The sequence below is a fragment of the Talpa occidentalis genome, unplaced genomic scaffold (genome assembly GCF_014898055.3).
Source record: "Talpa occidentalis isolate TD23 unplaced genomic scaffold, MPIMG_talOcc4v2.1, whole genome shotgun sequence".
Classification (NCBI taxonomy): domain Eukaryota; kingdom Metazoa; phylum Chordata; class Mammalia; order Eulipotyphla; family Talpidae; genus Talpa; species Talpa occidentalis.
Window position 1 is genome coordinate 99013836 of NW_026555331.1, and position 24011 is coordinate 99037846.

The 24011-nt window shown below is 44.9% G+C and overlaps 1 protein-coding gene and 1 long non-coding RNA gene across 17 annotated transcripts in view; one reads left to right on the forward strand and one right to left on the reverse strand.

Moving 5' to 3' along the window:
* Positions 1-322: 322 nt before the first annotated feature.
* Positions 323-16218, reverse strand: SP8 (Sp8 transcription factor). 7 transcript variants are annotated; one of them, XR_008550751.1, is made up of 3 exons: positions 15937-16218; positions 14687-14850; positions 323-434 (listed from the first exon to the last, which is right to left on the reverse strand). XR_008550751.1 is itself a non-coding variant. In XM_037508863.1 (2 exons), the coding sequence occupies exons 1-2, from the start codon at positions 6217-6219 to the stop codon at positions 3679-3681; spliced, it is 1524 nt and encodes a 507-aa protein (XP_037364760.1). In that variant the 5' UTR covers positions 6220-6301; the 3' UTR covers positions 3676-3678. The 7 variants fall into 7 exon arrangements, 1 of the variants encoding a protein (XP_037364760.1); XR_008550752.1 differs by lacking the exon at positions 323-434 and adding an exon at positions 5160-5181; XR_008550749.1 differs by lacking the exon at positions 323-434 and adding an exon at positions 9579-10031.
* A 33-nt stretch (positions 16219-16251) lies between these two features.
* The window catches only part of LOC119248466 (uncharacterized), a 495811-nt gene continuing 488051 nt past the window's right edge, over positions 16252-24011 (forward strand). For all 10 annotated transcript variants that reach the window (XR_008550761.1, XR_008550755.1, XR_008550757.1 and 7 more), the window contains exon 1: positions 16252-16583. This is a non-coding gene — a long non-coding RNA (uncharacterized LOC119248466). The remainder of the gene's footprint in view (positions 16584-24011) is intronic.

A 24011-nucleotide genomic window follows, 5' to 3' on the forward strand; every position in this document is an offset into this window, starting at 1 on the left:
CACTTCATCCTCTGTTCTCTGAAAAGATGTTCATCCCCAAAAGGAATCCCTGCACACTCTGCAGAAAATGAATTTAGAAATACTGCTCAATAACCATCAAAACAAAATAAACTGAAGCTAGAAGGGGGAGGAGCTGAAGGAAGAAAGTGAAAGTTTGCACATCTATACTATAGAAAAATCTGTCCCCCTTCAACCACCCCAAAGAAATTTTCTTCCAGACAATATCTCTCCTTGTCATCACCCACCTCTTAAATCAATGTGATTTAGTATGTATTGCAACTGATATTATAAATGTACCCAGCAGCTTTCCTCTTACCTGCCACTACATTTAACTCCTTCAGAACCGTTTTTGTTTTTTTTTTTTCCGGAATCCCTCAGTACTGCAACTTTCAATAAAAAAGAAACAACACTTAAACTGTGTTCTCGTGTTATTCCTAGGAAGAAAGTGACAGAAAAAAAAAAGTATTTTACTTTTTTTAACACCATTATTTAGAGTAATAGTATATTGAATCAGAGCTAATGGGCTTGCCTAAAATCACAGGGTTTGTCCTCAAATATCTGCATACTGTAGGATGAAAGCAGTCTGCTACTTAAAACACAAAGTGCATTATTCTAAAACATGTTATATACCTAGTGGCTTTTTTCTTCCAAATTTACAATATTCACGGGACTCTGTATTTTCATTGTTTCTACGGATAATACATTTATATAAATTTCAATGGAAAATTTTCAGGTCAAGATGTACACCAAGACTGAACTTGGGACAAGGAGAATGCAAACAGAAAGAAAGAAGCTAAACTTATAAGAATCTGAACACACTAACTTTTTATTCAGTTTGATTCAAAATAATATTATTCTAATAGTGAATAGTTTAATATAACAGCAATCAACATTTAAAGTAGTTTATGTTTCAAAGTATGGCTCAAGGAACACCCATTGCTTAAATGCACTTAGACATAACAAGACAATATTTTTTTATTGGCATCATTGACACCTATGAACAATAGCCTAGTAAATAGATTAAGGTTTAACCTTCCTTTTCTTTGGTGGCTGTTTAGAGACTTTAAAAGAACAGATAACTCATTTCAACAGGAATCTACTACTGATATTTACCTCTACATAATCTTTAGCTAAGACATGGAATGCCAAAAACAAGCTTTTGTTAGCTTGACCTCCTCCACCCCCTAACAACAAAAGTTATCCCCAAACCCATGTTTTTATTTTAGATGTATTGATCTTCCAATGTAAGGCTTGGCCTTTTAAATACCAAACGCAATCAATGGCTAACAACCTGACTCCTTCTGGAGTGAGAAGGAAGCAGAATGAGGAAATTTCTTTGAATTGTTTGGTGACTTAGTACGAATTTTTAAGAGGTCAGTAAATCCTGATGCTTTGAGCTAAATCTACTGGTAAATAATTAATTACATTTCTTAGACACTATAATCTTTATCTTGGTAAATAGAGAAAAAACAGCTTTGCCAAATAGATCATTCCATCTAAGTTATATCTTAAAGGCAATTACTTAAATATTACCACAAAACAGGGTTATATTTGTTTAAATTAGACATTTAACTAAAGATAAAATGCAAATGTCCATAGTTTTAAAAGAAAAAAAAACCAAATTAACTGGCCTAGTCTTTTATCTGAGTTTATTAATACCATTTAAAATATTACAAATAAATCAATTACATTTCATGCATTTAAAATGCAAGTCTAAAATGTTCCAGAGAAAGGCTTTTCATTTCAATGTGAAATATCCAAATTATTTCAACATTACAATGAGCAATTAGTTTGCAGAAACTGCAAACATTTAAATGTAGTGTCAGGAGTGTTTATTAACAGTTAACAATATTACCTTCAGGAAATACACAAAGGCCAAAGTTAGTTGAGTTTCACTTGGACAATTTATTTAATACATGGGTTTTGGCAGACCCAGTTATTATGAAATATAGGAGAACTCTCACTTTAACTATGCCTGAACTGCCAGCAAATGCAAATAAGTACATGCTCCATTAAATTAAATGTCATCCCACATTTATCAAATATTGTCTTAGTTACAGTTTGATACCTATCTAAATTCATATTCGAGCAAAACTAGGCCCTGAAAGTGCGTTTGTGGCTCTGCACCTCCAGAAGTGAGTTCATAAAACCTGCAGCTCATCATCACTGCAACAATAACTCTTAATATTTTCTTGTGACAAAAAAAATCAAGTTTACTTCAATATATTTTCAAATATTTACTGGAAGTAATGTACAAGAAAAATACTATACAAAATCGTCTCCTGGACAACTGCACCTCACACCCATACACTGGTGGAGTTATAGTTAATTGGTAACTAATCTAGAACGATTCTCCAGTTGTACAAACCATTAGGTTCAGATATATTTTACAAAGGTTTTTTTTTTTTTTCCTACTTTCCCTCTTTTGGCATTTAAACTACAGCCTCGTCTGAAATAAACGAAAGCTTCTTCACTTGTTTATAAGTTTAAATCACACAAAAAAAGTTTAACCCTAAGATACTTCAATGAACTGCAAGAATTTACATAAATGGATACTATACAAATTGACGGCTGGATAAGCGCCCCCCCCCCAAAAAAAAAAAAAAAGATTATGCTCGGGAGTGGTGAAAAACGAGGTAGAAAAGGACAAACACGGAGATAGTTAATCTGGTCTCACCGGAAAGGGGTATTTTTGCATAAGAAAAAGACACCTACTCTTACACCCCCCACCCCCACCCCATAAGTTAAGTTAATGCGATCAAAATAACTTTGGGATCAATATTAGCAGTTCTGAGAAAGACTTGCTCACTGCTAGAGGGAAAACAACTATCTAGAAGGGAAACCAAGTGGGTGGATTTTTTTTCTTTAGTGTTTTAGTTTTTTTTAAATGTTATAAAGAAGAAAAAGCCTGCTGCAGCGATTCACCAAGATGGCCTTTAGCTGAAACTTGCATGGGTTCCACCTCAGAAACAAAGAAAAAGAGGCAGACCTGACGTTAGGGGAGCTAAACTGTAAAATCCGGACCTCAGTGCCCTGCGTGGGCAACCTCCCGGAGCTCCGACGGCTCTGCGCAGAGCTGGCAGCGGCGCGTGACGGCGGGACCGGGCGCTCGGAAACCTAGGCGCCCCGAATCGGGGTTCTGGAACCAAGTCGGAGGCTGCCCCCGCTAAGGCGCCCTGCCGGGGCCTCCTGCCTCGCCCTCCTCACGGCGCCATTCAACCTCGCTCAGCCAACTTGTTTCCTGCGGGCGGGGAGGCCGCGGGCCTCGCAGGCACTGGATTCATCCACCTCTACCTCTAGCGGCCCCTGGCCCCCAAAGATCTGCCATCACAGCCTGGGGAAGGTGGGGAAGGGGCAGGAGGAGAGGACGAGAACGAAAGGCAGGCCCGGCCAGGCCAGGCGCGGGGTGCAGTCGTGCAGAACTCGGACTGTGTCACCGGGGGGGAGAGGAAGCCGGGGCCCACGATGGCAACGCGTGTTACTTACATGTCCATGTCCCCTTTATAAAGTTAAGTCACAGAGGGAGTTAAAAGACAGCGGGGCAGACAGAGAGAGACAGAGAGCGAGCAGGGTGCAGCCGAGAGGGAGTGGAGTTGCGCCCAGGACCGAGAGCGCCCCAGGACAGGGTGTGGGGGGGGGGTCCGCCGGGGTGGGGGGTGGGGGCGGGAGCGGGGCGCGTCACTCCAGGCCGTTGCGGTGGCCGGGCTCGGGGGGCTGCAGCAGCTCGGGCGAGTGGCAGGGCGGGCTGCCCGCCGCGCTGTGCTCGCTGTCGGTGTCGCTCCCCTTTTTGCCGCCGCTGCCCGAGCCCGCCGAGCCCGCGCCGCCGCCGCCGCTGTGCGTCTTCACGTGCTTGCTGAGGTGGTCGCTGCGCATGAAGCGCTTGTTGCAGACGGGGCAGGCGAAGCGCTTCTCGCCCGTGTGGGTCCGCAGGTGCCGCTGCAGCTCGTCCGAGCGCGTGAAGCGCTTGCCGCAGAAGAGCCAGTTGCACACGAAGGGCCGCTCGCCCGTGTGCCAGCGCAGGTGCGCCTTGAGGTGCGAGGTCTTGCCGTACACCTTGCCGCAGCCCGGGATGTGGCAGCTGTGCAGGCCCTTGCGCCGCAGGCTCGCCCCGGCCGGGCCCAGCCGCTCGGCCTCCTGGCAGTTGGGGCAGTCGCAGGTGGCGCGGCCCGAGTAGCGGCGGGCGGAGGAGCGCGGGGAGCCCCCCAGCGGCGCCGACGGCCCCGCGCTCAGCATGGAGCCCCCGGCGCCGGCCAGCGGCGACGGGGCCGAGTCGGGGTAGGAGCCGGGCAGCACCGGCTTGAAGCCGTCCATGAGGTGCTGCCCGGCGGGGCTGAGCAGGTGCGAGGAGGCGCCGCTGCTGAAGGCGGAGTGGCCCAGGCCAGAGTAATCCGAGTTGTAGCCTCCGAGCGGCGAGTGCAGCGAGGTCTGGAGCCCCCCGGCGGCGGGGTGCAGCGAGCCGGGCAGCGCCGCCGCGCCGTTGGGGTTCTGCACGTCGATCCAGCCCGCGCCCACGTCCCACCAGCTGGAGGCGCCGGCCGAGCCCACGTCGCCCGCGGCGCCCAGGCCGGGGTGCGAGGGCTTGAACCACGACTCGTAGGGGTGCGCCATGCCCACGCGCGGGTAGATGCCCTGCAGCCCGTCCACCGACGTGTGCACCTTGGAGAGGAACACCGGCTGGTGCGCGCCGTCCTGCGAGTGCGCCGAGGCCCCGCCGCCCCCGCCGCCGCCGCCGCCGCCGCTGCCCCCCGACACGCCGGGCGCGGGGAACACCGAGTAGTCGTTGGCGAAGGGCGAGCTGGACGCGGCGGCCGCGGCGGCCGCGGCGGCCGCGGCGGCGCTGCTGGAGGTCAGGGAGAAGGCGCTGGAGCCCGGCGAGCCGCCGCAGCTGAACGAGTCGGACACCAGGGCGGCCGCCGCCGCCGCCGCCGCCGCTGCCGCCGCCGCCGCGGAGGAGGAGCCGCCGTTCCGGGGCGCGCCCGACACGCCGAAGCCCGAGAGGCCGGAGCCCACGACGTTGCAGCTGCCGGAGGCCGCGGCCGAAGCGCGTTTCCAGGGGTGGAAGCCTTTGCCGAAGGAAGAGGAGCTGTCCGAGAGGGAGGAGGGAGACGGGCTGGGGCTGCCGATCTTGTTACAGGTAGCCGCGAGCATGGCCAGCGGAGTGGATCCCAACCTCGGTTCTTCCTGCGAGAAGGAGGGCGACAGCGGGGGGGAGGGGAGGGGGCCGGGGCCGGTGGGGGAGGGAGGGGAGAGAAGCGGATCAGTCCTCCGGCCGCCTGCCCGGCGCCCCGGGGCCCCCCAACTCGGGGCGGCGCGCCTCCACCGGCTCTCCGGGTGCCCCCAACTGCCCCGGCGCCCGGCTGCTGCCTACTCTACTGGGGGGGGACCAGTTGGGCTGCCGGCGGCTGAATCCGGAGCAGAGCGCCCAGCTAAAGAAGAGTTTGACAAGTATTCTCACCTACAACAACACTCCCGTGCACACAAGGCCCCAGGCGCTTCGAAACAAACATGCAAGCAAAAAGTCCAGATTGGGGAGGGAGGAAGTTTCCTTTGCCGAGAAGCCTGGGGAAAAACCAGTGGATTGCTTTTAAGAGCGCTTCCCCCGTCATCCGGAGAGAGCTTTGAAAATCCTGCTCCGATCCCCAGAAACCCATCCTGGGCTGTTTGTCCTAAGCCGAAGGAGGTCAGACTAGAAGGCTCGCTCGCTCTTCCTGTTTGCTTGTTTGTTTGTTTGTTTGTTTTTCTCCTTAAAGCATACCCATAGCTACAATAGTTTAAAAAAAAAAAAAAAAAAGATGGGTTCAACGTACCTTCCAGACAAGGCGGGCTGCGGAATGTTTTAAGGGGAAGAGGGAAAATGCAGTTTGCCCAGGAGGAAAAACTTGCTCTCTTTACCCCCGAAATCGTCGCATGTACAATGGGCTGGGCGCGCTCGTCCCCCGGGCAGGGAGCGGCCGGGCGCTTCGAGGTGGCTTGTCTAAATGCCCTTCGAACCTTTTCCTGCGCTGAAAAAAGTGACTCTGCCCCCCTCTCCCCCTCTTTCTTTTCTCCAAACTCACTTGTATTTAAAGGAAGAAAAAAAAAAAAAAAGTTCTCAATAGAGACTGATAGCCCGTGGCCTGGCCGGGGCGACTTTAACCCCCTCCGATCGGCAATAAAAGGAAACTAATTAAACCAGCAAGAGAAAATCCTGAGACTCACCCCTAGAAGTGAAGTTGCCATCACACAAAAGTGCCCTCCTCCTCTCAGAGGATCTTTTTTATATTGATAAATCAGAGGCAGTGTTTTTTTTAGAGGTGTGCAATACAATGATCAGTTCCGCCCATTCCACCACAATTGTAGCTCCCTCTCCGGCTTTGAAGTGCCGCGGAGGCGCCGCCAGCCAATCTGCGGCCTCGCCGGGCCGCGCCGCGCGCGCGCCGTGAGGTCATCGGCGCCGCCGCCGGCCGCCGCGCGGGGGGGGGGGGGGGAGGGCAGCGGTGGCGGGAGGGGCGCGGCGGCTGTGAGCTCCACAGCGGGTGTGAGTGTGTAACAGTATAGCTGTGCGCGCGTGCGAACAAACAGGAGAAGACAGTGCAGGGGGGGATGTGAGTGTGACGGGGTGGTGAGGGGGGCCCCGAGCCGAGGGGAGGGACAATACGGAGGAGGGCAAGGGTGGCGTAGGTGACAGTACAACTGCGTTTGTCATTAAAAAAGGGGGGGAGCGAATCAGTAAAATGTTGAGGGGCAGGGTATGAGTGTACAATGGTGTGTAAGTGAGTCTCACAGGCGTAGGGAGGAAAGGGACGGCAGTACAGTGGAAGGGGGTGAGTGCAGTGGCTACGAGGGGAGAGGCAGACGTGAGTGTGTGTTTGTGGGTGTGAAAGGCGAGCGGGGAGGGCGCATGAGTGTGTGCTGCTGTGCACTTGATGTGGGGAAGAGGGAGGTTGTGTGAATGTGTCTGAGAGAGGAGTGTGTGTGTGTGCGTGTGTGTGTGCGTGTGCCACAAAGCTGGGGGTGGGGAACAGGAACAGTGCGATAAAATGCAGTACATGGGCGGTTGGCGATTTGAAGAGTGAAACTGCGAAGTTAAGTGAGGCTGAATAAATATTCGCAAACGATATCACTGGCGCTAACTTCCTCTTGACTCCTTATACCTCACATCTTGGCTGATTTTTTTCTTAACATTTTGGCCATTGTCACTACCTTTTAAAAGAAAATCGTATCAATATCTATCTTGCCCTGTCCAGCTCTAGCCGCAAAAAGCCAGAATTTTTAAGGGTGAGGTGAATTAGGGTGTGCGCGCGCGCGCCTGCGTTCACGAGTAGTTAACTTTGATGTGGTGGCTTTTTTTCTCTCCCTGAAGTGGGATTCACTTTGGAAGCACAAATCTCATTCTAGAAGAGGGGAGTGTGCTTGTCCCGTGGCGAAGGGTACATTTCAATACAAAAGAACTAGAGAAGGGAGTCAGACTTTTTTTTTTTTTAATGCGTGAGAAACTGAGGAGTGTTTTATGAAATTTTAGAATTTTTCACATTTAACACCGCTGCCTCTTTCTGAGGAAAAAAAATCAGGATTTTAATTGAAATCTGGGGGCTTAATTTATCAGAGAAAAGAATATTCTATTGTTTTTCTCTAAGAGAAAAACTAACCAACCTTGGACCACAGAGGTGTCAGAGTCCAATGGCATTTGGGCCAGATGTCTATGAGTGTGAGTGCATGTTGATAAATAGTTCAAATTCAGCAGGTTTTATTCACTTGCTTGTCATTTATATTATTAGTTGCCATCAAAATTTTTATTGCTGTTTCATTGGGAACATTTTTAAACCACAGAAAGCACCACAGTAGCAAGAAAGTCCACAGCGTTTTAAAAATTCATAGTTCAAGCAGTTACAAATGCTCCTGGATATCTAATTTTAAGGCAAAATGGATTAAAATACTACTAGTTTGGAGGGTTGTTTTGTTTTGACTGGTGAAACATTTTTATTTTATTATTGTTTTTGAATCTTCTTCAAGTGCATCACAGCTTCTGGAGTTGGGGGAAAAAAAAATCCTCCTGAGGTTTACTGAACTCCAAAGTCAGGTTGCACCGATTGTGTAAGTTTCATTGAGCAGAGTGGAGGCTGTTTGTGGTGTGAGGTTGTGTGTTTCTGAGCCCTTTTTAACAGTGTTGGAGTATTGACTGTACATCATATCTATTGATTAGGGGGTAAGATACACTCATACTTTGAAGTAAGTGTGAAGTAAATTAATGAACTGCTTTCTTTCTGTGAAGGCTGACGCTTACCATAAATGTCGTGTTTCTCCCTGCAAGCCACTCTGAATGATTTTAGCGTGTTGAGAAGGCGTGACAGGCCAGCCCAGAAGGAGGAAGGGGTGGGGGAAGGAGGGAACTTCGTTTAACAAATAAAAGAGAATTAACTTCATTGCTTTGGTCTCCTTCTATAATGATATTCATTTTAAGGACCTAATACACAGTTGTTCAAATCTGGGGTTTAATTCTAATCAATATGTCACCCTCAAAGGTGGAGGAATAAAGCTTTGAGGGAAGACTCGCTTCTATGTATAGTTATTTATTTTATCTTTTTATCCTCCTATCTTTTGGAAGGAAGCGAGGCAGGACTATTAAAAAGTTAAATGCTGATTCTGAGCGTAAACAGAGAGTGTTAACTACTGTTTCCTCGAAAAACAAAATGCTGGAAATTAGAAAAACTCAGTATCATGTTATTACACTTGGAGTTACTTACGTCTAAGATTTTTTATTTGTACAAATTAACTCTAGAATCATGTCATTCTTCTTATAACAATGGGTCACAACATTCATGTGGATTTAAAGAATATACTGGCATTTGTTAAGGTTAGCTTGAAGCATTAGGGGATTTTCACAAAAATTTGTATATGCAGCCCTTGATTAGAAGAAACACGTATTCTCTTTTCTTCCATTTTTGAAGGTTAGGTGTTTGTTTCAGAGTAATATTGGTCAAAAGACATCGTTTTCATCTACTACTCTCCCTCCCGCCCCCCCCCACAAAGAAGTGGTTAGTATTCGTCATAAGAATAAGATAGAGTTAAAAGGAAAGACAAAGAGAATTGACCAAAATTTTGGACCAAAATTTAAAATAGTAATAATAATCTTGCTTCTGGTTTCAGTGAAACTGGTCTTATGGCAACTCTTTCTCCACTTTGGAAAAGGAACTTGGTCATTTTTTAATCTCCTACAGGAGGAACATCTGTAATCTGTTGTAGATCAACCTGTCCCCAAAGCATTTCATGGCACATTCAGTTCAGTTTATCTCTTGTGATACTGATCTTTACTCCTGATTATTATACCTTGATAATATAGAGGTTTGGAAGGGAAGGGGAAATAAATGTAGGAAGTGTAGGATTTCTGACATTAATTAAAAGTTTCCCCCACCCCATATGAAGTTTAACCTGCTGCCAGGGAGAGGGGTAGACAGATATTCTGCTGTTTCTTGAAAACCTGTGGGATTCACTTTCAATAAAGCTAAAATCTATTAGCATTCTGTATGCATCTGCAGCATAAATTTCATTTGAATTTCAAATTTAATAAACCAGGAGGTTTTTAATCATCCCTGGTTTTATTTGTTTGATATTAACATGCTTATTGACCGGGTCTGGTGACCAGTTTGATCATTACAGGACAGCAAAAAGTTAATTAAAACGACCACAGCCCCTTAATCATATCATCTGTCTCATCCATGTCGCTCTCTTTATTACCGGTGATGATGGATAGTCTCCCAGATTAATTTCTCTGTTTCTTCGATTTGGACAACAGCTTTTGGGACCTAATTTACATCCTGGGAACAACTTGCTCAAGTATATCTAACACCTTGCAGCTATATTATATATCAACATCTCCATAGATGGAGCAGAGAAGGGGAGCTTTTTGCAGGCGGATTTGAAGACTAATCAATGCTTGAATCTGGAGCTCTTAGGCTTTCACGACCAAAGAAATAGAAGGTTCCAAAGGCATGTTAGAGGCCTCGATCCCTGCTTTTCTTTTTTCGGGAAGTGGAGAGTGAAATATTCCCCTGCTGTTTGGTTAAAAAGATTATAAAATGTGTAAATTCAGCGACAAGTAAATAAAGCCATTTGTAACCATTAAGTACAATTAGGCATTTACAGTCGAAAACATCAAAGTTATCCGGACTTTCAAGTGTCTGGCAACACATCTACCCCCAAATACTGTGCTAAATGTGGTCCGGTATATACATAGCCCTGGAAAAACCTGGGTGGGTGCGGGAGTGGATGCACATGAACTAGAGGCGCGTACCTCTGGTAGGTACGCTTAAACCCGGCTCTTCGCATCTCGGTTTTCGGAGTGTGGGCAGAGACGCGCAAGCTCTGGAAGCTGATCAGCAGGGCCCGCTGTCAACTGAGTGAAGGCGTCGCCGCCAGAGCGTCCCCGGTGGACGCCTCCTCAAAAAAAAAAAAAAAAAAAAAAAACCCACAACGGCCCCCAGTCCATGGCAATTGCGGGGACCTAGCGCGCGAACGCGCTGGCTACTAAATAAAGCTTGAAGAGGGGTGGGGAGCGAGTCCAGACAGCCCGCGACTGCGGGCTGGAGCGGGCTGGGCCAGGTTGGGGGGTGTCTTCTCGTCTGGAGCTCTCTGGTCAAAGTTTCTTTCCTGCTGAAAAGAAAACCTGGCCAGGCATGGACCTGTGGGATTCCTGAGGGGTGTCCTTTTGTCGTCCACTCCTGCTTTCGGGCGGCTTTACTAGGAAGTTGCCTAACATTTCCTGGGAAGGGAGGTAATAAAAGCCCCTCGCTGGTGGCAGATTGTTGAGCCATAGGTGGGAAGGGATCAGTCGGCCAGAGCCCGCAGAGGGCTGTATTTTCCTGATTGGAAAATGGGAACTTCCACGTTGAACAATAGCTCCTATTAGTGAGGTTGTTCGGTTTAAAACTCCGGCCACATTTACAGCTGAATCCTTACTTTCCTGGTACTGCTTAATTGGATGCATTTGTTGACCACAGTGAAGCTAGAGTGACGCTTGAACTGCTTGCATGGGATCTCCCGGTGGATGCAAAGCATTGCTCTGGTGACTTTTTTTTTTTCCCAATGAGTAGGGCCACCATAGAGAGCATTTCATATTTTTTTTCTTAATTGATTTGATGTTTTTCTTCCCACATCACAATTCTTAAAATTCAATTTTTATTTATTTATTTATTTATTTTTTGCTTCTTTGCCACTTCAAAACATTAAAAAGTTAGGGACGGCTTAATTAAATGAGACACATACACACTTAGGCTATTACCTGCTTGGATCCACTTTAGTTAAGGCATTGAAATTGAGACTATTCTTAAGACAAAAAAGAGGGGCTTTTCAACCAAGCAATCGTTGACTACATAGGTAAGTTTCCAGGTAGAAAAATATGAAGTATTTACCAAAATAGGAATTTCTTCCAATATTATAGGGGGAAATCACATTTGCTTATTTGCCATCTACATGCATAATGTTCATCTCCTCTTGGTAGGTTAATATGACCCTGCATGCTAGTTCTTCAGGCAGGACTGTACTGAATGGTATATTTCAAATTCATCTTTCTGCCAGCCCATAGATGAAATTGATAATTAATTCTATAGCACTTCCTATTCCTCCTTCATCATATAAATGAAGAAACCACATGTAGGGAAAAGAGAGTTTGCTCATTTGGAGGAGGGGGGTGAATGGTGTGTCGAATGGTGTGTGTATATATTCTAGTGCAAGGCAAGAGAAAGAAAGGATACGACATTCAAGCAAGTTCATCTTTGATTTTTTCCTAGAATGGATTTGTTTCAGTTGTTTTCTCATTTGGTATTATATATCACTTTCTCAGAGCTAACATGCAGAGTTAAAAACTACTAAATTCTTATCCTCAACACTATTGATTTCTTTTCATTCTGTTCTGTTACTAGAAGAGGTAATGCTCCCAGATTACCCTGCCGTCTCCTCCAGACGGTTGACAATTGCAATCGCAGTTTCGGGAAGATAAATGTTACTTTGGGAATTGTGTTTAATTACAAATAATCTAGGAGCTGCACCGGGTTTCTGGGTTTAACCACACATGTGTTCAAATCATTGTACAAGGGTTATAGATGGGTGGTATTTGTGAAAGGGAATACAATTCACTTTTCTAAAACCGGGGGACAATCTAGGATGCTCCTACTTGGGGTTTTTCCTCAGACCTTTGGAAATAACACAGATGAAAATATCAACAACAACAACAAAGTGTGGGGCCTCAGGTTACTGGAAAGCTTAAGAAGAAAAAATGTCGACTGACTTTAGGTCAATTTTATTTAAATGAAAACCTGAAAATAAACCATTCTTTACTGATTTAAAAAAATTCCTTATGCAAATCCACTTTTGCAGGGTGCATTTTTAGGTTCGCATACTCTTCAGTTTATATTTTTTTCCTGACGGAAGTGCTGTAAATTTTCTCTGAAATAGCCCAATGGTTATTTTTTTCACAGTTCCTCTTGTAACTCAGCTACTACCTTTGTATGTCTGATTCTTTGCTTATATGGCAGCTCAATTAGAGTTGTTTGTGTGTGTGTGTGTGCTCGCTTTTTTTTTTTTTCTAATAGTCTTATTAACAAGAAAAAAGGTGGCGAACAGGTTATTCTCTTAACCTGACCTGGCTGTAAGAGTAAGATGAGCAGCACTGAACAGATGTCCCCATTTAAGCCGTTCTTTTCCCACATGCCTGCTGGATATTGCAGGCGCGCAGGAAGCTCGCTTCAAACCTGGCCCATTTCAGGCCATAATGGCCACGTTATTTCGGCCCAGTGAACACGAACAAAATCGCGTGCTTTAGAATCATTCGACTCTGAGTCCAGGAAAAGCAGGGGGTGTGGTGGCAGTGGGGGTGGTTAGGGAGGGGTGTGTGCATGGGTGGGGGGGGGGAGCCGATTTCATCTCGGATCGCAGGAAGAGAACTTGCTCAAAAGAATTTTTTCCCTAGCAAATATGGTATAATTTACAGCGCAACTTAATAATCCGAGGGGCAATGCAAAAGCCCTTTGCGTTTTAAACCGCTTCTAATTACCTGCCAGAGCAATTAGCTGACTATCACGAAGAAATTAGATCGCTCAATGTAGCATAAATAATGCGAATAATTTTGTAAGAAGAATGGAAAGCGAGACCTGGTGTTTCTTTATAAGGAAATAACACCTCGTACTGTACGAGCCCTCCATGAACACATATTAATGTCTAGGCATGCATGGCAATGAGTCCGAGCAGGAGCCCTCTGGCTGCGGTTCAGCACTTTTTCCGTTTACGTATGCGGGGTGAAAGTCGGCTTCCAGGCATTCGATCTCCAGCCTTCCAGCTCACAGTAATTAACACATAGCGACTTCAATGGGAAAACCTGTTTTCCAGATGATTTTTACAATGCAGCTTTATGTCTCATTTGGCAGTTTAAATAGCTGGAGTTGTTTTCTGGCTTCATCTCTACTATCATCTGTTGAGCATATTTTGCTTAGAATATTGAATCCCAATCAAAATTTGGGTGCAGGTTTTTGATAACTTCCCCTCCCCCCCATGATGTGGAACTATCAGAAGCCACTTTGATACTAGGGCAAGGAATTATTGTGGGGACGTGAAAGATGTGCTTTTCTGAATAAGGTTGCAAAGCATACTGGAATATTTTTGTATGCTTCACTTTAACTTTTTTTAAGTTACCTCAGTCCGTATATATTTAACACATCTGACTTGACTAAGAATTTCCTATGGAAGGTTTCCCAATAAATCCCACATTTCTTAGCCAAGGATGTTAAGAATAAAGAGAATGCAATTTTGGAGGAAAGCTGATTGCATTTAAGTGTTTGATAACACTATTAAACTCCTTGAAATTTACTTGGTTTGTAAATTACAAACGAGAACACACCTTTACAAAAATGTTTGGAAGTCGAACATGTGCGTCTACACCTACCAAACTACACACACACACGCACACACACACACACACAGACACACGCTTTAGCCCACAGTTCCACTTTTCTGGTGCTGCCAAAGTGAAAGGAGTCACAGGCCCCTTTTCCTCTGGTAAACGAGATGGGTCACACGTTTAGGTCAAGTTGAATCAGCCCAAAGAGCTTCCGTGGTAATCGAACTGGAAGCACGTATTGGTCGCAGCAAAGGGTGTCGTGTGAATCCGGGATTTGCTTGGTCCAGTACAACTGTCTGGGTGAGTCCCGCCCACGCAGCCTTTGTAATTTTGGGTTAGAGCCCCCAGGTCGTACATCACGCTCCCCCACACACCGAAGTCTTCCACCCAGGTCTGTCTTTTCTTTTCTTTCTTTCTTTCTTTTTAAACATCGTTCACGCTTCATTTCAGTGAGTTTTGCAGGACTTAGCAATGGTCTTGGCCAGAAAACCCGCACACACTCAGTTTACTTCTCCTGAGAAGACAGTTGGTTTTGGTGGGGACTGGGGACTTCTAGGTGGAAACAGTGATTAATTTTGTCCACCAGTTTACAAACTGGCGTCAAATCTATGCAGTCCTCCTCTCTAAGCAGAGGCGCTGTCCACCTTCAGGTCTTTCCTTGGAGGTCAGGGCTGCTGGGTGAGGGTGCAGGGTATAAACCTGAGAGGGGGCCAACTTAGTAGATACCACCCACACTTCAGGAGTTAGACATCAAATATCTGCATCAGCTCTAGAAATTCCTGGCGTAATGTACTAATCATTGGGTCTAAGGGCATCTACCTTATCTGGAGCGAAGTCCTCGCTTCCAAATCCAGACGGAAACGTTCATCTAGACGAAAAATGGAGATGCTTTTTAAATTTAAGGCTTGACAAATATCGACTCCTGTACTTGGCAGAGATTCCTTTTTAAGAGGAAATAAAATCTTGGTTCTTGCTTATGGATTCTGAAAAAGCAATGAAGTTTGCTCAGACAGAACAGTTTTCCACAATCACCTCACCCGAACATTCCAAATTGCTGAATTGTGTCTCTAAGCTGCGTTTCTCCCTATCACTTTGCATCACCCCTCCCCCAACATTGCCCCAAAGATTCTCCATCTTAAATACCAAGGATCCTGCTGGTCACCAAAAAAGACTGCCCCATTTTAATTCAAAACAAGGACCTGGGGTGCAGGTATTAAGGAGTGGGAAAGTGACAAACTTTTTCCTCTTAAAGTCCTTGCCCTTAAGATGCTAGCCAACCTTTCTTCTTTTCCTTAGTCTTTATTTAATTTCCTTTAAAGTTTTGCAACATTTCTTAAAGTGGAAAAAACAACTGATTATTATCATGTCTAATTGTTCTAAAAACATTTTCCATCGGGACCGCATAGGGCAAAAACCTTGCTCTTTGATCAGCATTGAAAAAACCAAACATTGGAAGAACCAAAGCCCACGACTTTGGTGTCTACACTTGGCGTTTACAACCCTGAGATGGAATGCCCATTACCTTCAAAAGAGCAAGCTATTAACAACAAAGTTTTTCTGTAGATGGTGCTTCAGTAGTTTTCTCGATTTTACATATTCTAACAGAGGCATAACATTCCCCGCCCCCACCTCTCATGAAGCTTGAAAAAACAGTTGTAAACTGAAAAGATTTGACTAATATGGTACAAGGTCAGTTTATTTGAAACTATCTGGATAAAGAAGGACTCATGGATCCACTTAAAATATTTTCCTGTCTTGGTTCAGTAAGTCCTCTAAACTTAGAAAATGAAAGGAAGACAAAATCTCTACAATCTCGGTATACCTTTACCAAAGTAGAAGTCTAAGAAGAAAGGTGTGCAGCAAACTAGTATGAGCCAAACTCGAAACAAAAGAAACATTTTTTGTGTGGTGGTAAAAGACACCTGCACTACTGATTGATCGGTATTAGGATATTAAAATGAGTGTTTCTGTTCAATTTGAGTGTGTTGATAGACTTCAGCACGTATTTAACTGAAACTGGAACAGTTAACGTGGTATTTAAAGTTTCAAAATAAGCTTTAGATACTCACGACTAGTTTTATTAGGTGACTTGCTGCTGATGTACTAACTGAATCAAAACCACTTAAGTTCCCGTTGATTCGAATTTCTCCCCCCCTCGGGTAAGATTTGAGAAATGAAATTCCCAAACGGTTAGAAATAGCAAAATTGTGGGTTAAATGCTCTGCGGGAGGAAATTACAACCGGGTGTTGGCTTTGAAAAGGCCTGTAGGTCCCAGTTCCAGTTGGGGCGGAAGGGCCTTGCGGAACCAGAGTCCCGCAGTCCCTCCGCGCCGCAGGACCCACTACGCGGGGCGCCGCGGCCGCCCGCCGAGGCCGCCCCGCGCACAGGAAGCCGCGAGGATCCGCGCGTCCCGCGAGCAACTGTCCGGGCAACTTTAGGGCGCGCTCCCGCTTTCAGTTTCACGTAGGCCAGGGGTGTTTTGCCCTCCAGAGTTGAACATTCACCTTGGGTCCCCTTTCTGTGCGACGACCCTCTAAGGGATCAGATTAAGAGGCCGGCAGCGAGAAACGCCGGGGGTGGGGTGGAGGCACTGACGGGAGAGGCGCCCCCTCACCTCGCCTCAGACGGTGGCAACCGCCCCGCGCTTTCCGGAACTGCAGCTTCCCCAGAAGTCAGCTTAATTAATAGCCTGTCTTTGGGGAACTAGAATAAAAGGTGAGTCGTGGACAACTTTCCCCAGCCGCCGCCGGACGGGGCACGACGAGCGACGGCCGGATGGGCGCCGTCGGGGAGACCTTCCCAAGAGGGGCCGTCGGGTCCCAGCAGTCGGGTGCGGGGCGCTCCGGCAGTTTCCCGGATGATTTCCGTACCCGGCAGTCACAATATTTGCGCTCCCCTCCCTGACCGGCGCCCCTCCCTCCCCGGCCTGCCCCCTCCCGCCCCGCCCCGCCCCGCCTCCTGCTCTCCGCCCCCCGCAAACCCCCCCACCGCGGCCGCCGCCCGTCCGAGTCTCGCTGGCCCGCCGCGGCCGGGGCTGCACTCGGGCCCGCGCCGCCTCGCACGTCCCAGCCCGGGGCGCAGGCCGCCCGCCGGGGGGCACACGCGTCCCCGCCCGCCCGCACGCCCGCGCGGCCAGGCTGCGGCGGGCGCGGGAGGCGGAGGAGCGGGCGCTCGGCTCCGCCGCGGCCCGGCCCAGCCCCGCCCCGCTCCACCCTCCGGCCCTCCCCTCCGCTTAGCCGCGCTCTCCCGCCGAGCGCCTCCGGCTGCTCCGCGCTAGGCCGGGCCGGGACGCGCAGGCCGCCGCGGCTCCGGGGCCGGGAAGGCCGCGTCGGCTCCTGCTAAGGGGGAGGCGCCACCCCGCCCCGGGGCGGTGGTTTCGCGCGGACTCCCGAGTCGGCTACAAAAGCTCCTTCCACAGGCCGGGCGGGACGGGAGTGTAGTGTGCCCCGCCGGCTCCCCACCCCTGCACTCAGCCGCCCGCCCCGCTCCTCCTTCTTCCCTCCCCCGTCCCTCCTCCTCTCCCACCCCCCGAGGGCTCGCACACCCCGCGGGCGGGAAGGTGCCGCCCTCGGGGCGGACAAAGGGGCTGGCGGGCGGGAGGGGGCTGCGGCCGGCACGCGCGGCCGCCGGAGGGGTTGCCTCGCCTGGGGCTGCCGACCAGATTCCCGCTGGGCGGCGGGCGCTGCCTGGGGGCGGAAAGGCTGTGGGTGGGGTGGGGTGCGGTGGGGTGGGGTGCGATGGGGTGGGGTGGGGCGGGGCGGGGCGGGCAGCGACCACGGGGGCTTGTGTGCGGGGAGGGCGTCGTGGACAGGTCAGACGACCTGGGACCCACCCTAGCCTCACGGTGGCTGAATCTCCTGCTCGCTGGCCTTCCCCTCTAGGTTGGACTAGACTGGACTTTAGAGCTGCTTTAGAAAATGTATATTCTCTATTCTCTGTTAGCGAGGAGACATCAGAATTACCCAAAGGGATAAGTAAAATGCAGATTGCTGGACCGAAACCGATTGCTTAAGTAGCCCTGCGGTGGGGCCTGATCATTTGTATTTCTAATTTCCACAAGATGCTGAAGCTGCTAATCTGGGTACCACACTAGAGCATCACTGATGTACCATTCCTGCCTCACCACTCCCTTGCTGTAAAAATGGGGGGGGGGGGCGGGATCTCCCACCCAAATCTCCCAATGCACCGTTTATTTTTTTTTTAAATTTATTTGTTTATGCATACAAGAACTGGGGTACAGGCCATAGGTGCAGGGGGTGAGAGGATTCACCAGAGACAGAGTGGGGAACAGAACAGGCAGACTGACTGAAACACACTGCTGACGGGAGCAGCAGGCGAACGAAACAGGAGAGGCCTGCTTTGCCATGTGGGTATCTCCCTGGTGGGGTATCGAACCCCTGCTACAGAGGCTGCGGATAGCTTCACAGTGCTGTGCTTAACCCCTTGCGCCACCAGAGAGGCCCTAAACGCACCATTTATGCTCTCATTGCCAAGGTAGTTTTACTGCCTTTCAAGGTAAACTCAATATTGAGTATAAGCTGGATTTTCTCCATGGCTCTAAAGTTGACAGTGACCACGTGCTGTGGTGTATTCCCAGCACCACTGATGCTGGGAAAGGTGAGGGGACAGATAGATCAGCTGGCCATTTCCCCAGAATCTAAAGCAGGGAGATGGGTTTGACCACTCCAGAGCAAATCCAAAGGGAATCAAGTAATTCCAATTTGATGTAATGACCATCCCCTGATTTCTTTGTAAGTTTTGGGTATGCATGCATGTGTGTATTTATTTCTGTTCTCTGTTCTGAATCTTTATATTTTACCGAGGGATCTAAAAACTTTTAAAACAGGGCAAGGGAACTAGGTGACTTTTACGTCACATTACAATGGAGAAATTCTGATTTTGTTAAAAGTATACCCAACACAATTAATCTTACTTTAAACATACTCCCTGGCCTGTAAAATCTGATTCCTCCAAAAATTATTTGAAAATCTAGTGTGGAATATAATTTGACATTCCAAACCAATGAGAGTTAGTTGAGGAAAACTACCCAAAAGGGACACATTAAACTTTTCTTATCCCCAGTGGGCGGTATTAATCAGTTGGTTTGAGCCTTGTAGTTTTCATTGTCAAATACTTTGGTTCTTTCAAAGGGAAGAAAGTTGGGAACTTACTTTCACTGTTTTTCAAGAGGAGATTAAACACAAAATTGATTTAATGGAGCATCTGTAATCTTAAATACAAGAAGTCAAGAGCTAAGGCTATAATAGAAAGGTTAGCTTTCCTCCATTGTTCACACAATCTAACTCATATTTTTGGAACTTAATTATCAATGAAAGCTACTACATCAATGCAATACCATATAGGCAAATTACAAGAACCTTTTACTTCTCCCAACTGGGTTTAAATTGCAAATCTTAACACTGAACAGTGTGCTTTTGGCATTGAATATTCAATACAGTGAAATGTGTTTTAAGTGAACCACCCAAGGGCCCAGGAACATTTGCTTAATAATGATACTTTGCAATTCTATAGGGCCTTTCAGGCAAGGATCTCAAGTGGAATGCTCTTTAACTATACCCTGCATGGGAAACCTTGGGAATATCTTAAAGTGCTCACTTAAGACCTTTTGGAAAGAATCTTTACTATAGATTTCACAGTATGGTTTTAAGAAATGAGGTACTGCTGAATTTTCCATCTCAGGGGTATCATATTCATGTGGGTTTGATGACTACTGAATAGTTACGAGTTATTTTATATGAAACTTATAATGTATATTTCTTCCAACTTTTTATTTTGAAATTTTCAAACCTACAGAAAAGTTGAAATAATAGTACAATAAAACACTTAATTTCAGAGCACATCCACATTCCCTTCATTTAGGTTAACATCATTAATAATTTGAGACAATTGTTTAAAATTTCTCTTTCTGTTTTTCTCTTTAGGTAAGTAGATAGATGATAAATACCAACATACTATCAATTTATCTAGATAGATATATTGTTAATTCACGCACATATATCTATTTCTCTCCCCACCCATTTGAAGTAAATTATGAACATCATTGCATTTCTTGTAATTGGTTCAGCACACTTATGGGAAAAGGGCGTTTGCATAACTATAATGCCATTATAAAGAAAATATTCCTAGTGTTGGTTTAAAAATATTTCAATGACTTAATTTTGAGTTGAGAATGTGGGTAAATTTTACTAGTGCTGTCAGTGAACTTAGGAAATGAGATTTATGCGAATGGAGCTATAATGATTCTTTATAACAATTCTAAAATACCATTCTGTTACCTAGACATCTTGGGAATTATAGAACCTGAGATTCTGACTAAGGAATTGCTATAGAAACAATGCACACTAAGTGTTTTGAAACCAGATTTCAAAAACAATTCAAGAAATAGAAAATCTTTTCGACATGCTTATAGAACACAAGAGGAACATTTATATTCTGTTTCCAGCCCCTCCCCCATAAATCTGCTTTTACCTTAATTAATGTTTGATCTAAATTATCAGAATAATTGTATTAATTATCCACTTCATTTTGCCAGCTAGTGTAGACTTGACCAAAGTGAAAATAGCATTGGCAGTTATGTACTTTGAGAAGAGTATGCAGACAATTTACATAATTTAGCCAAAATGGCCAATTAATTGGTGTAATTATGAATGTCTAGACTTAGCTTTTATGAGTAGGCAAAAGAAGTAAAACCTTTCCTCTTTCCAGTGGTTGACCCCTTCTATCTTTAAAGATCCATATTTTTCCTTTATTGAATATTTTTATATTTCTAACAAAATATTCTGGGATTTTTATGACACAGACTTGTTAATTAAAAGTAATTATCTGAACACTCAAGTACATCTTGCTTCTTACAAGTCCTTGAATTATTATATAACTGAATGTGTGATTTATCCCACTTTTGGAAATGTATATAATTACTTATTTACCTCTGTAGTGTTAGTGTCTTATACTTAATATTCACTCATTAGCATTATTCTCTCTTCTATAGAAAGAAAACTTCTATAAAATTCCTGGATCTTGAAACCATCTTACAAATAAATGTCAATGAATTTTTGCAGTTTCTATGTGTGAAATTCATACAACTCTATTTAAAAATTAACAGGAATATTACATTTTATACATACACCTCCTTGGGTCACTGTCACTTTATTTTGTATGAATATAGTTTTTTTTTTTTTAATGTAGTTCACGTTTTGAAGCATGATTCTTTCCAATATCTTTCAGTAAAGTATCTTTTAAAACTACTTGTCAAGGCGAAGCAAAAATGTTGATAATTGTGTTAATTCTATTAAACAAAGAACTGCAGTATGAATAATTTTAATCTAAGCTTCAGAATGTAAACCTAAATTATAATCCATGTTTTGACAAGTACTGATGGTTATTGTCTCTGTCCTTTGGAATTTTTAACTGATTGACAGAAAGAAATTAAGAATGAAAATACTTGTACAGTTGACATACTTTTCCATACACTTGGAGAAGGTGTAAATAGAATTAGAAGCTATAATAGGACTGTTATGGAGCATTTCACTGATTCTCTGAGTTAGCTTAGATGCCAAATCACTTAACCTGCTGGAGCCTCAGTCTGACTTATAACATAGGGAGATTATTTGCCATGCAAATTCCCCAAGTCTTTGAGGATACAATTAAATATGGTATATGCATCATTTGATTTATTGAGCACCTATTCTAGGCAAATGCAAGCAGTAGATGCCCTGATTTGAGGACATATACAGCTCTTTAGCAGGAAGTCACTAATATAACATATGGTAAAAGAATAGAATATGTATTTAATGAATTGTTCAAATTATTATTTGGGATCAGTAGAGTTACAAGAAGACAAAACTAGAGAACTTTGGTAGATTTATAAGAGGACACATGTAACAAATGTGGAACATTTTGAAGATTAAAATTTTTGCTTTTCAGATTTTTGATGGGTAAAACTTAAGATGAATCTAGAATAGCCCTTTTTATTTGACATGTGATAAAGGTAAACATAGAACAGTAGCAGACAATATATGTCTTTGTGAAATATAGATAGAATTAAAAGGTAATAAGTTAGTAAAAAAAACTAGTTGGTGTTTTGCTTTGATATCAAGTAAAATGTTGTTCTGAGATCTCATCAGTAAATATTGTCTTGTACTAGTATCATATAAAAGAGACAGAAGGTTTCAAAAATTTTTTTTCTTAAAGTAATGGGGCTCTAAGACTGTCACCCTCTTTTGTTGGTCAGGGATAAAGTCCTGCCTACTTTGAGGCATTGACTCTACATCTGTTATCCCATTCTTCAGTGAGTCTCAAAGTGGGGACACTACAGCTGTCTTGTTCTTTTCAATCTTTTCTGGGATGCAAGAGATGAGACAACAGGCTGGCTAGTCAAGGCTTCATCACATATTCAGCAAGTCTGTACAAGCACTATCCTGTAATTGTATTATTCTCTTTATTTGCAGAGCAGAACTTTTTAGTCTAAAGGTCATTGGAATCTTTATTTTAGTATGTGTCCTCATTTAATTATTTTGCTTTGAGTTGTATTTGTTAATAAAACAGTGGTGTCAAACTTGGCCATGATTTATGTTCTGCCATGCACATGCATGCATTTGCATAGCCAGAAGTAGTTAGTAAATGAAAGAGGAAAGGAGAATCCAGTTGGAAGGTTCTGGTTAGGTTTCCTTCCAAAATACAGACTAATCTGTTGACTTCCCAAATAAGACATGGGGAACCTAAGCAAAGAGTCTTTTGTGTTTGGAAGTCACAATGGCTTGGAACTGTCAAAGTAACTTGAAAGTATACAATCAAATGGTTTTTTTTATTGGTTGGTGATGGGCTGGTTCTGGCCAAACTGTAGCTTTGAGCTGGAATTAGTGGAAGAAGGCAAGGTCAAAGTTCATTCAAGCTTTCTTTTTCACTGGCTGAGTGTAGAGAGAGTGAGTGAAATTAGCTTGTGTGTGTTTGAATTCATATATAATCATCTCAATAATCCTGATGAAAAATTACTAATTCTAATTTCTTGCTCTGTAAATTGAGATCATTTCACAGGTGGGGTTGGGGCAGTTCCAAGGAAGCAGACTTGAGGGCCAATAAATAGCAACATAAATTCCTAGAAAGACACTCTAAACATAAATCATGGGAGATAGTGATGAATTCTGAAAATATTTCCCATTTGGAAATTCAAGTTTATTTTCTTTTTTTTCTTTTAAGATTTATTTATTTATTTTATACAAGAACCAGGGTACAGGCCACAGGTGCAGGGGGAGGTGGTGGTGAGAGGATTCACCAGAGACAGAGCTGGGAACAGAACAGGTAGACTGATGAAATACACTGCTGAGGGGAGCAGCGGGCGAGACAGGCGAGGTCTGCCATGCTTTGTGGGACCCTCACCAGCTGGGCGGATCGAACTGGTGCTGCAGGCTGCTGACAGCTTCACAGCGTGGTGCTCTACTGCCTGTGTCACCAGTGGAGGCCCTCAAATTTATTTTCTATACCTAGTAGTATTTTGCCAAAGGATACCATGCCTAGCTACTTGCCTTAGGAAACTTAGCCACACAAATAACAGTGTATAAGATTTCTATATGTATTAATGCACACATGGGCTTGAACTGGTGTAGTTGGAATTAATACTACATGAAACAATAAATAAGAAAAAATATAAAGCTGTTTTTATTCCTGTTAATTGTTGGGAATAAATTAGAAGTTCTTTTGTTATTTGGGAGATTTGTCTGTTAGCTATTTAGTACTGTACTGTTGATTTTATCAAGATGGAAGTATTAAATGTAAATCCAGTAGTATCGACATCAGAACTTCAGCTTCAAGTAACTCTTAGGTTTCACCCTTATTTTTCTTTAAGGTTTGTTCCTATTCCAAACTGTTAAGTGTTCAGCAGCAGAGAAAATCAGAAAAATGCCTTAATCACTCCCTTCTGTTCTACCTAAACACCTATGAAACAATGTAATGAGACATCTATTAAGGTGTTACTTGGTAGTCCTTGCTCAGTTGCTGTGGATTTAAATGCATAATCCTGATGCATTATCCATCCTTTGGCTTCTCCCTTGAATCTCAGTGGTTTTGACCTTAATGTAGCTTCATGATCTTTTTAAGTTTCAGAAATCCTAATGTCTGGTCATGACC

Bases quoted from the DNA above. Each gene is read 5' to 3' on its own strand.
- SP8 (XM_037508863.1), bottom strand. From the start codon at position 6,219: ATGGCAACTTCACTTCTAGGG. The intron at 5,182-6,198 runs GTGAGTCTCAGG...TCCTTCTCGCAG, and splicing joins TGGCAACTTCACTTCTAGGG to GAAGAACCGAGGTTGGGATC.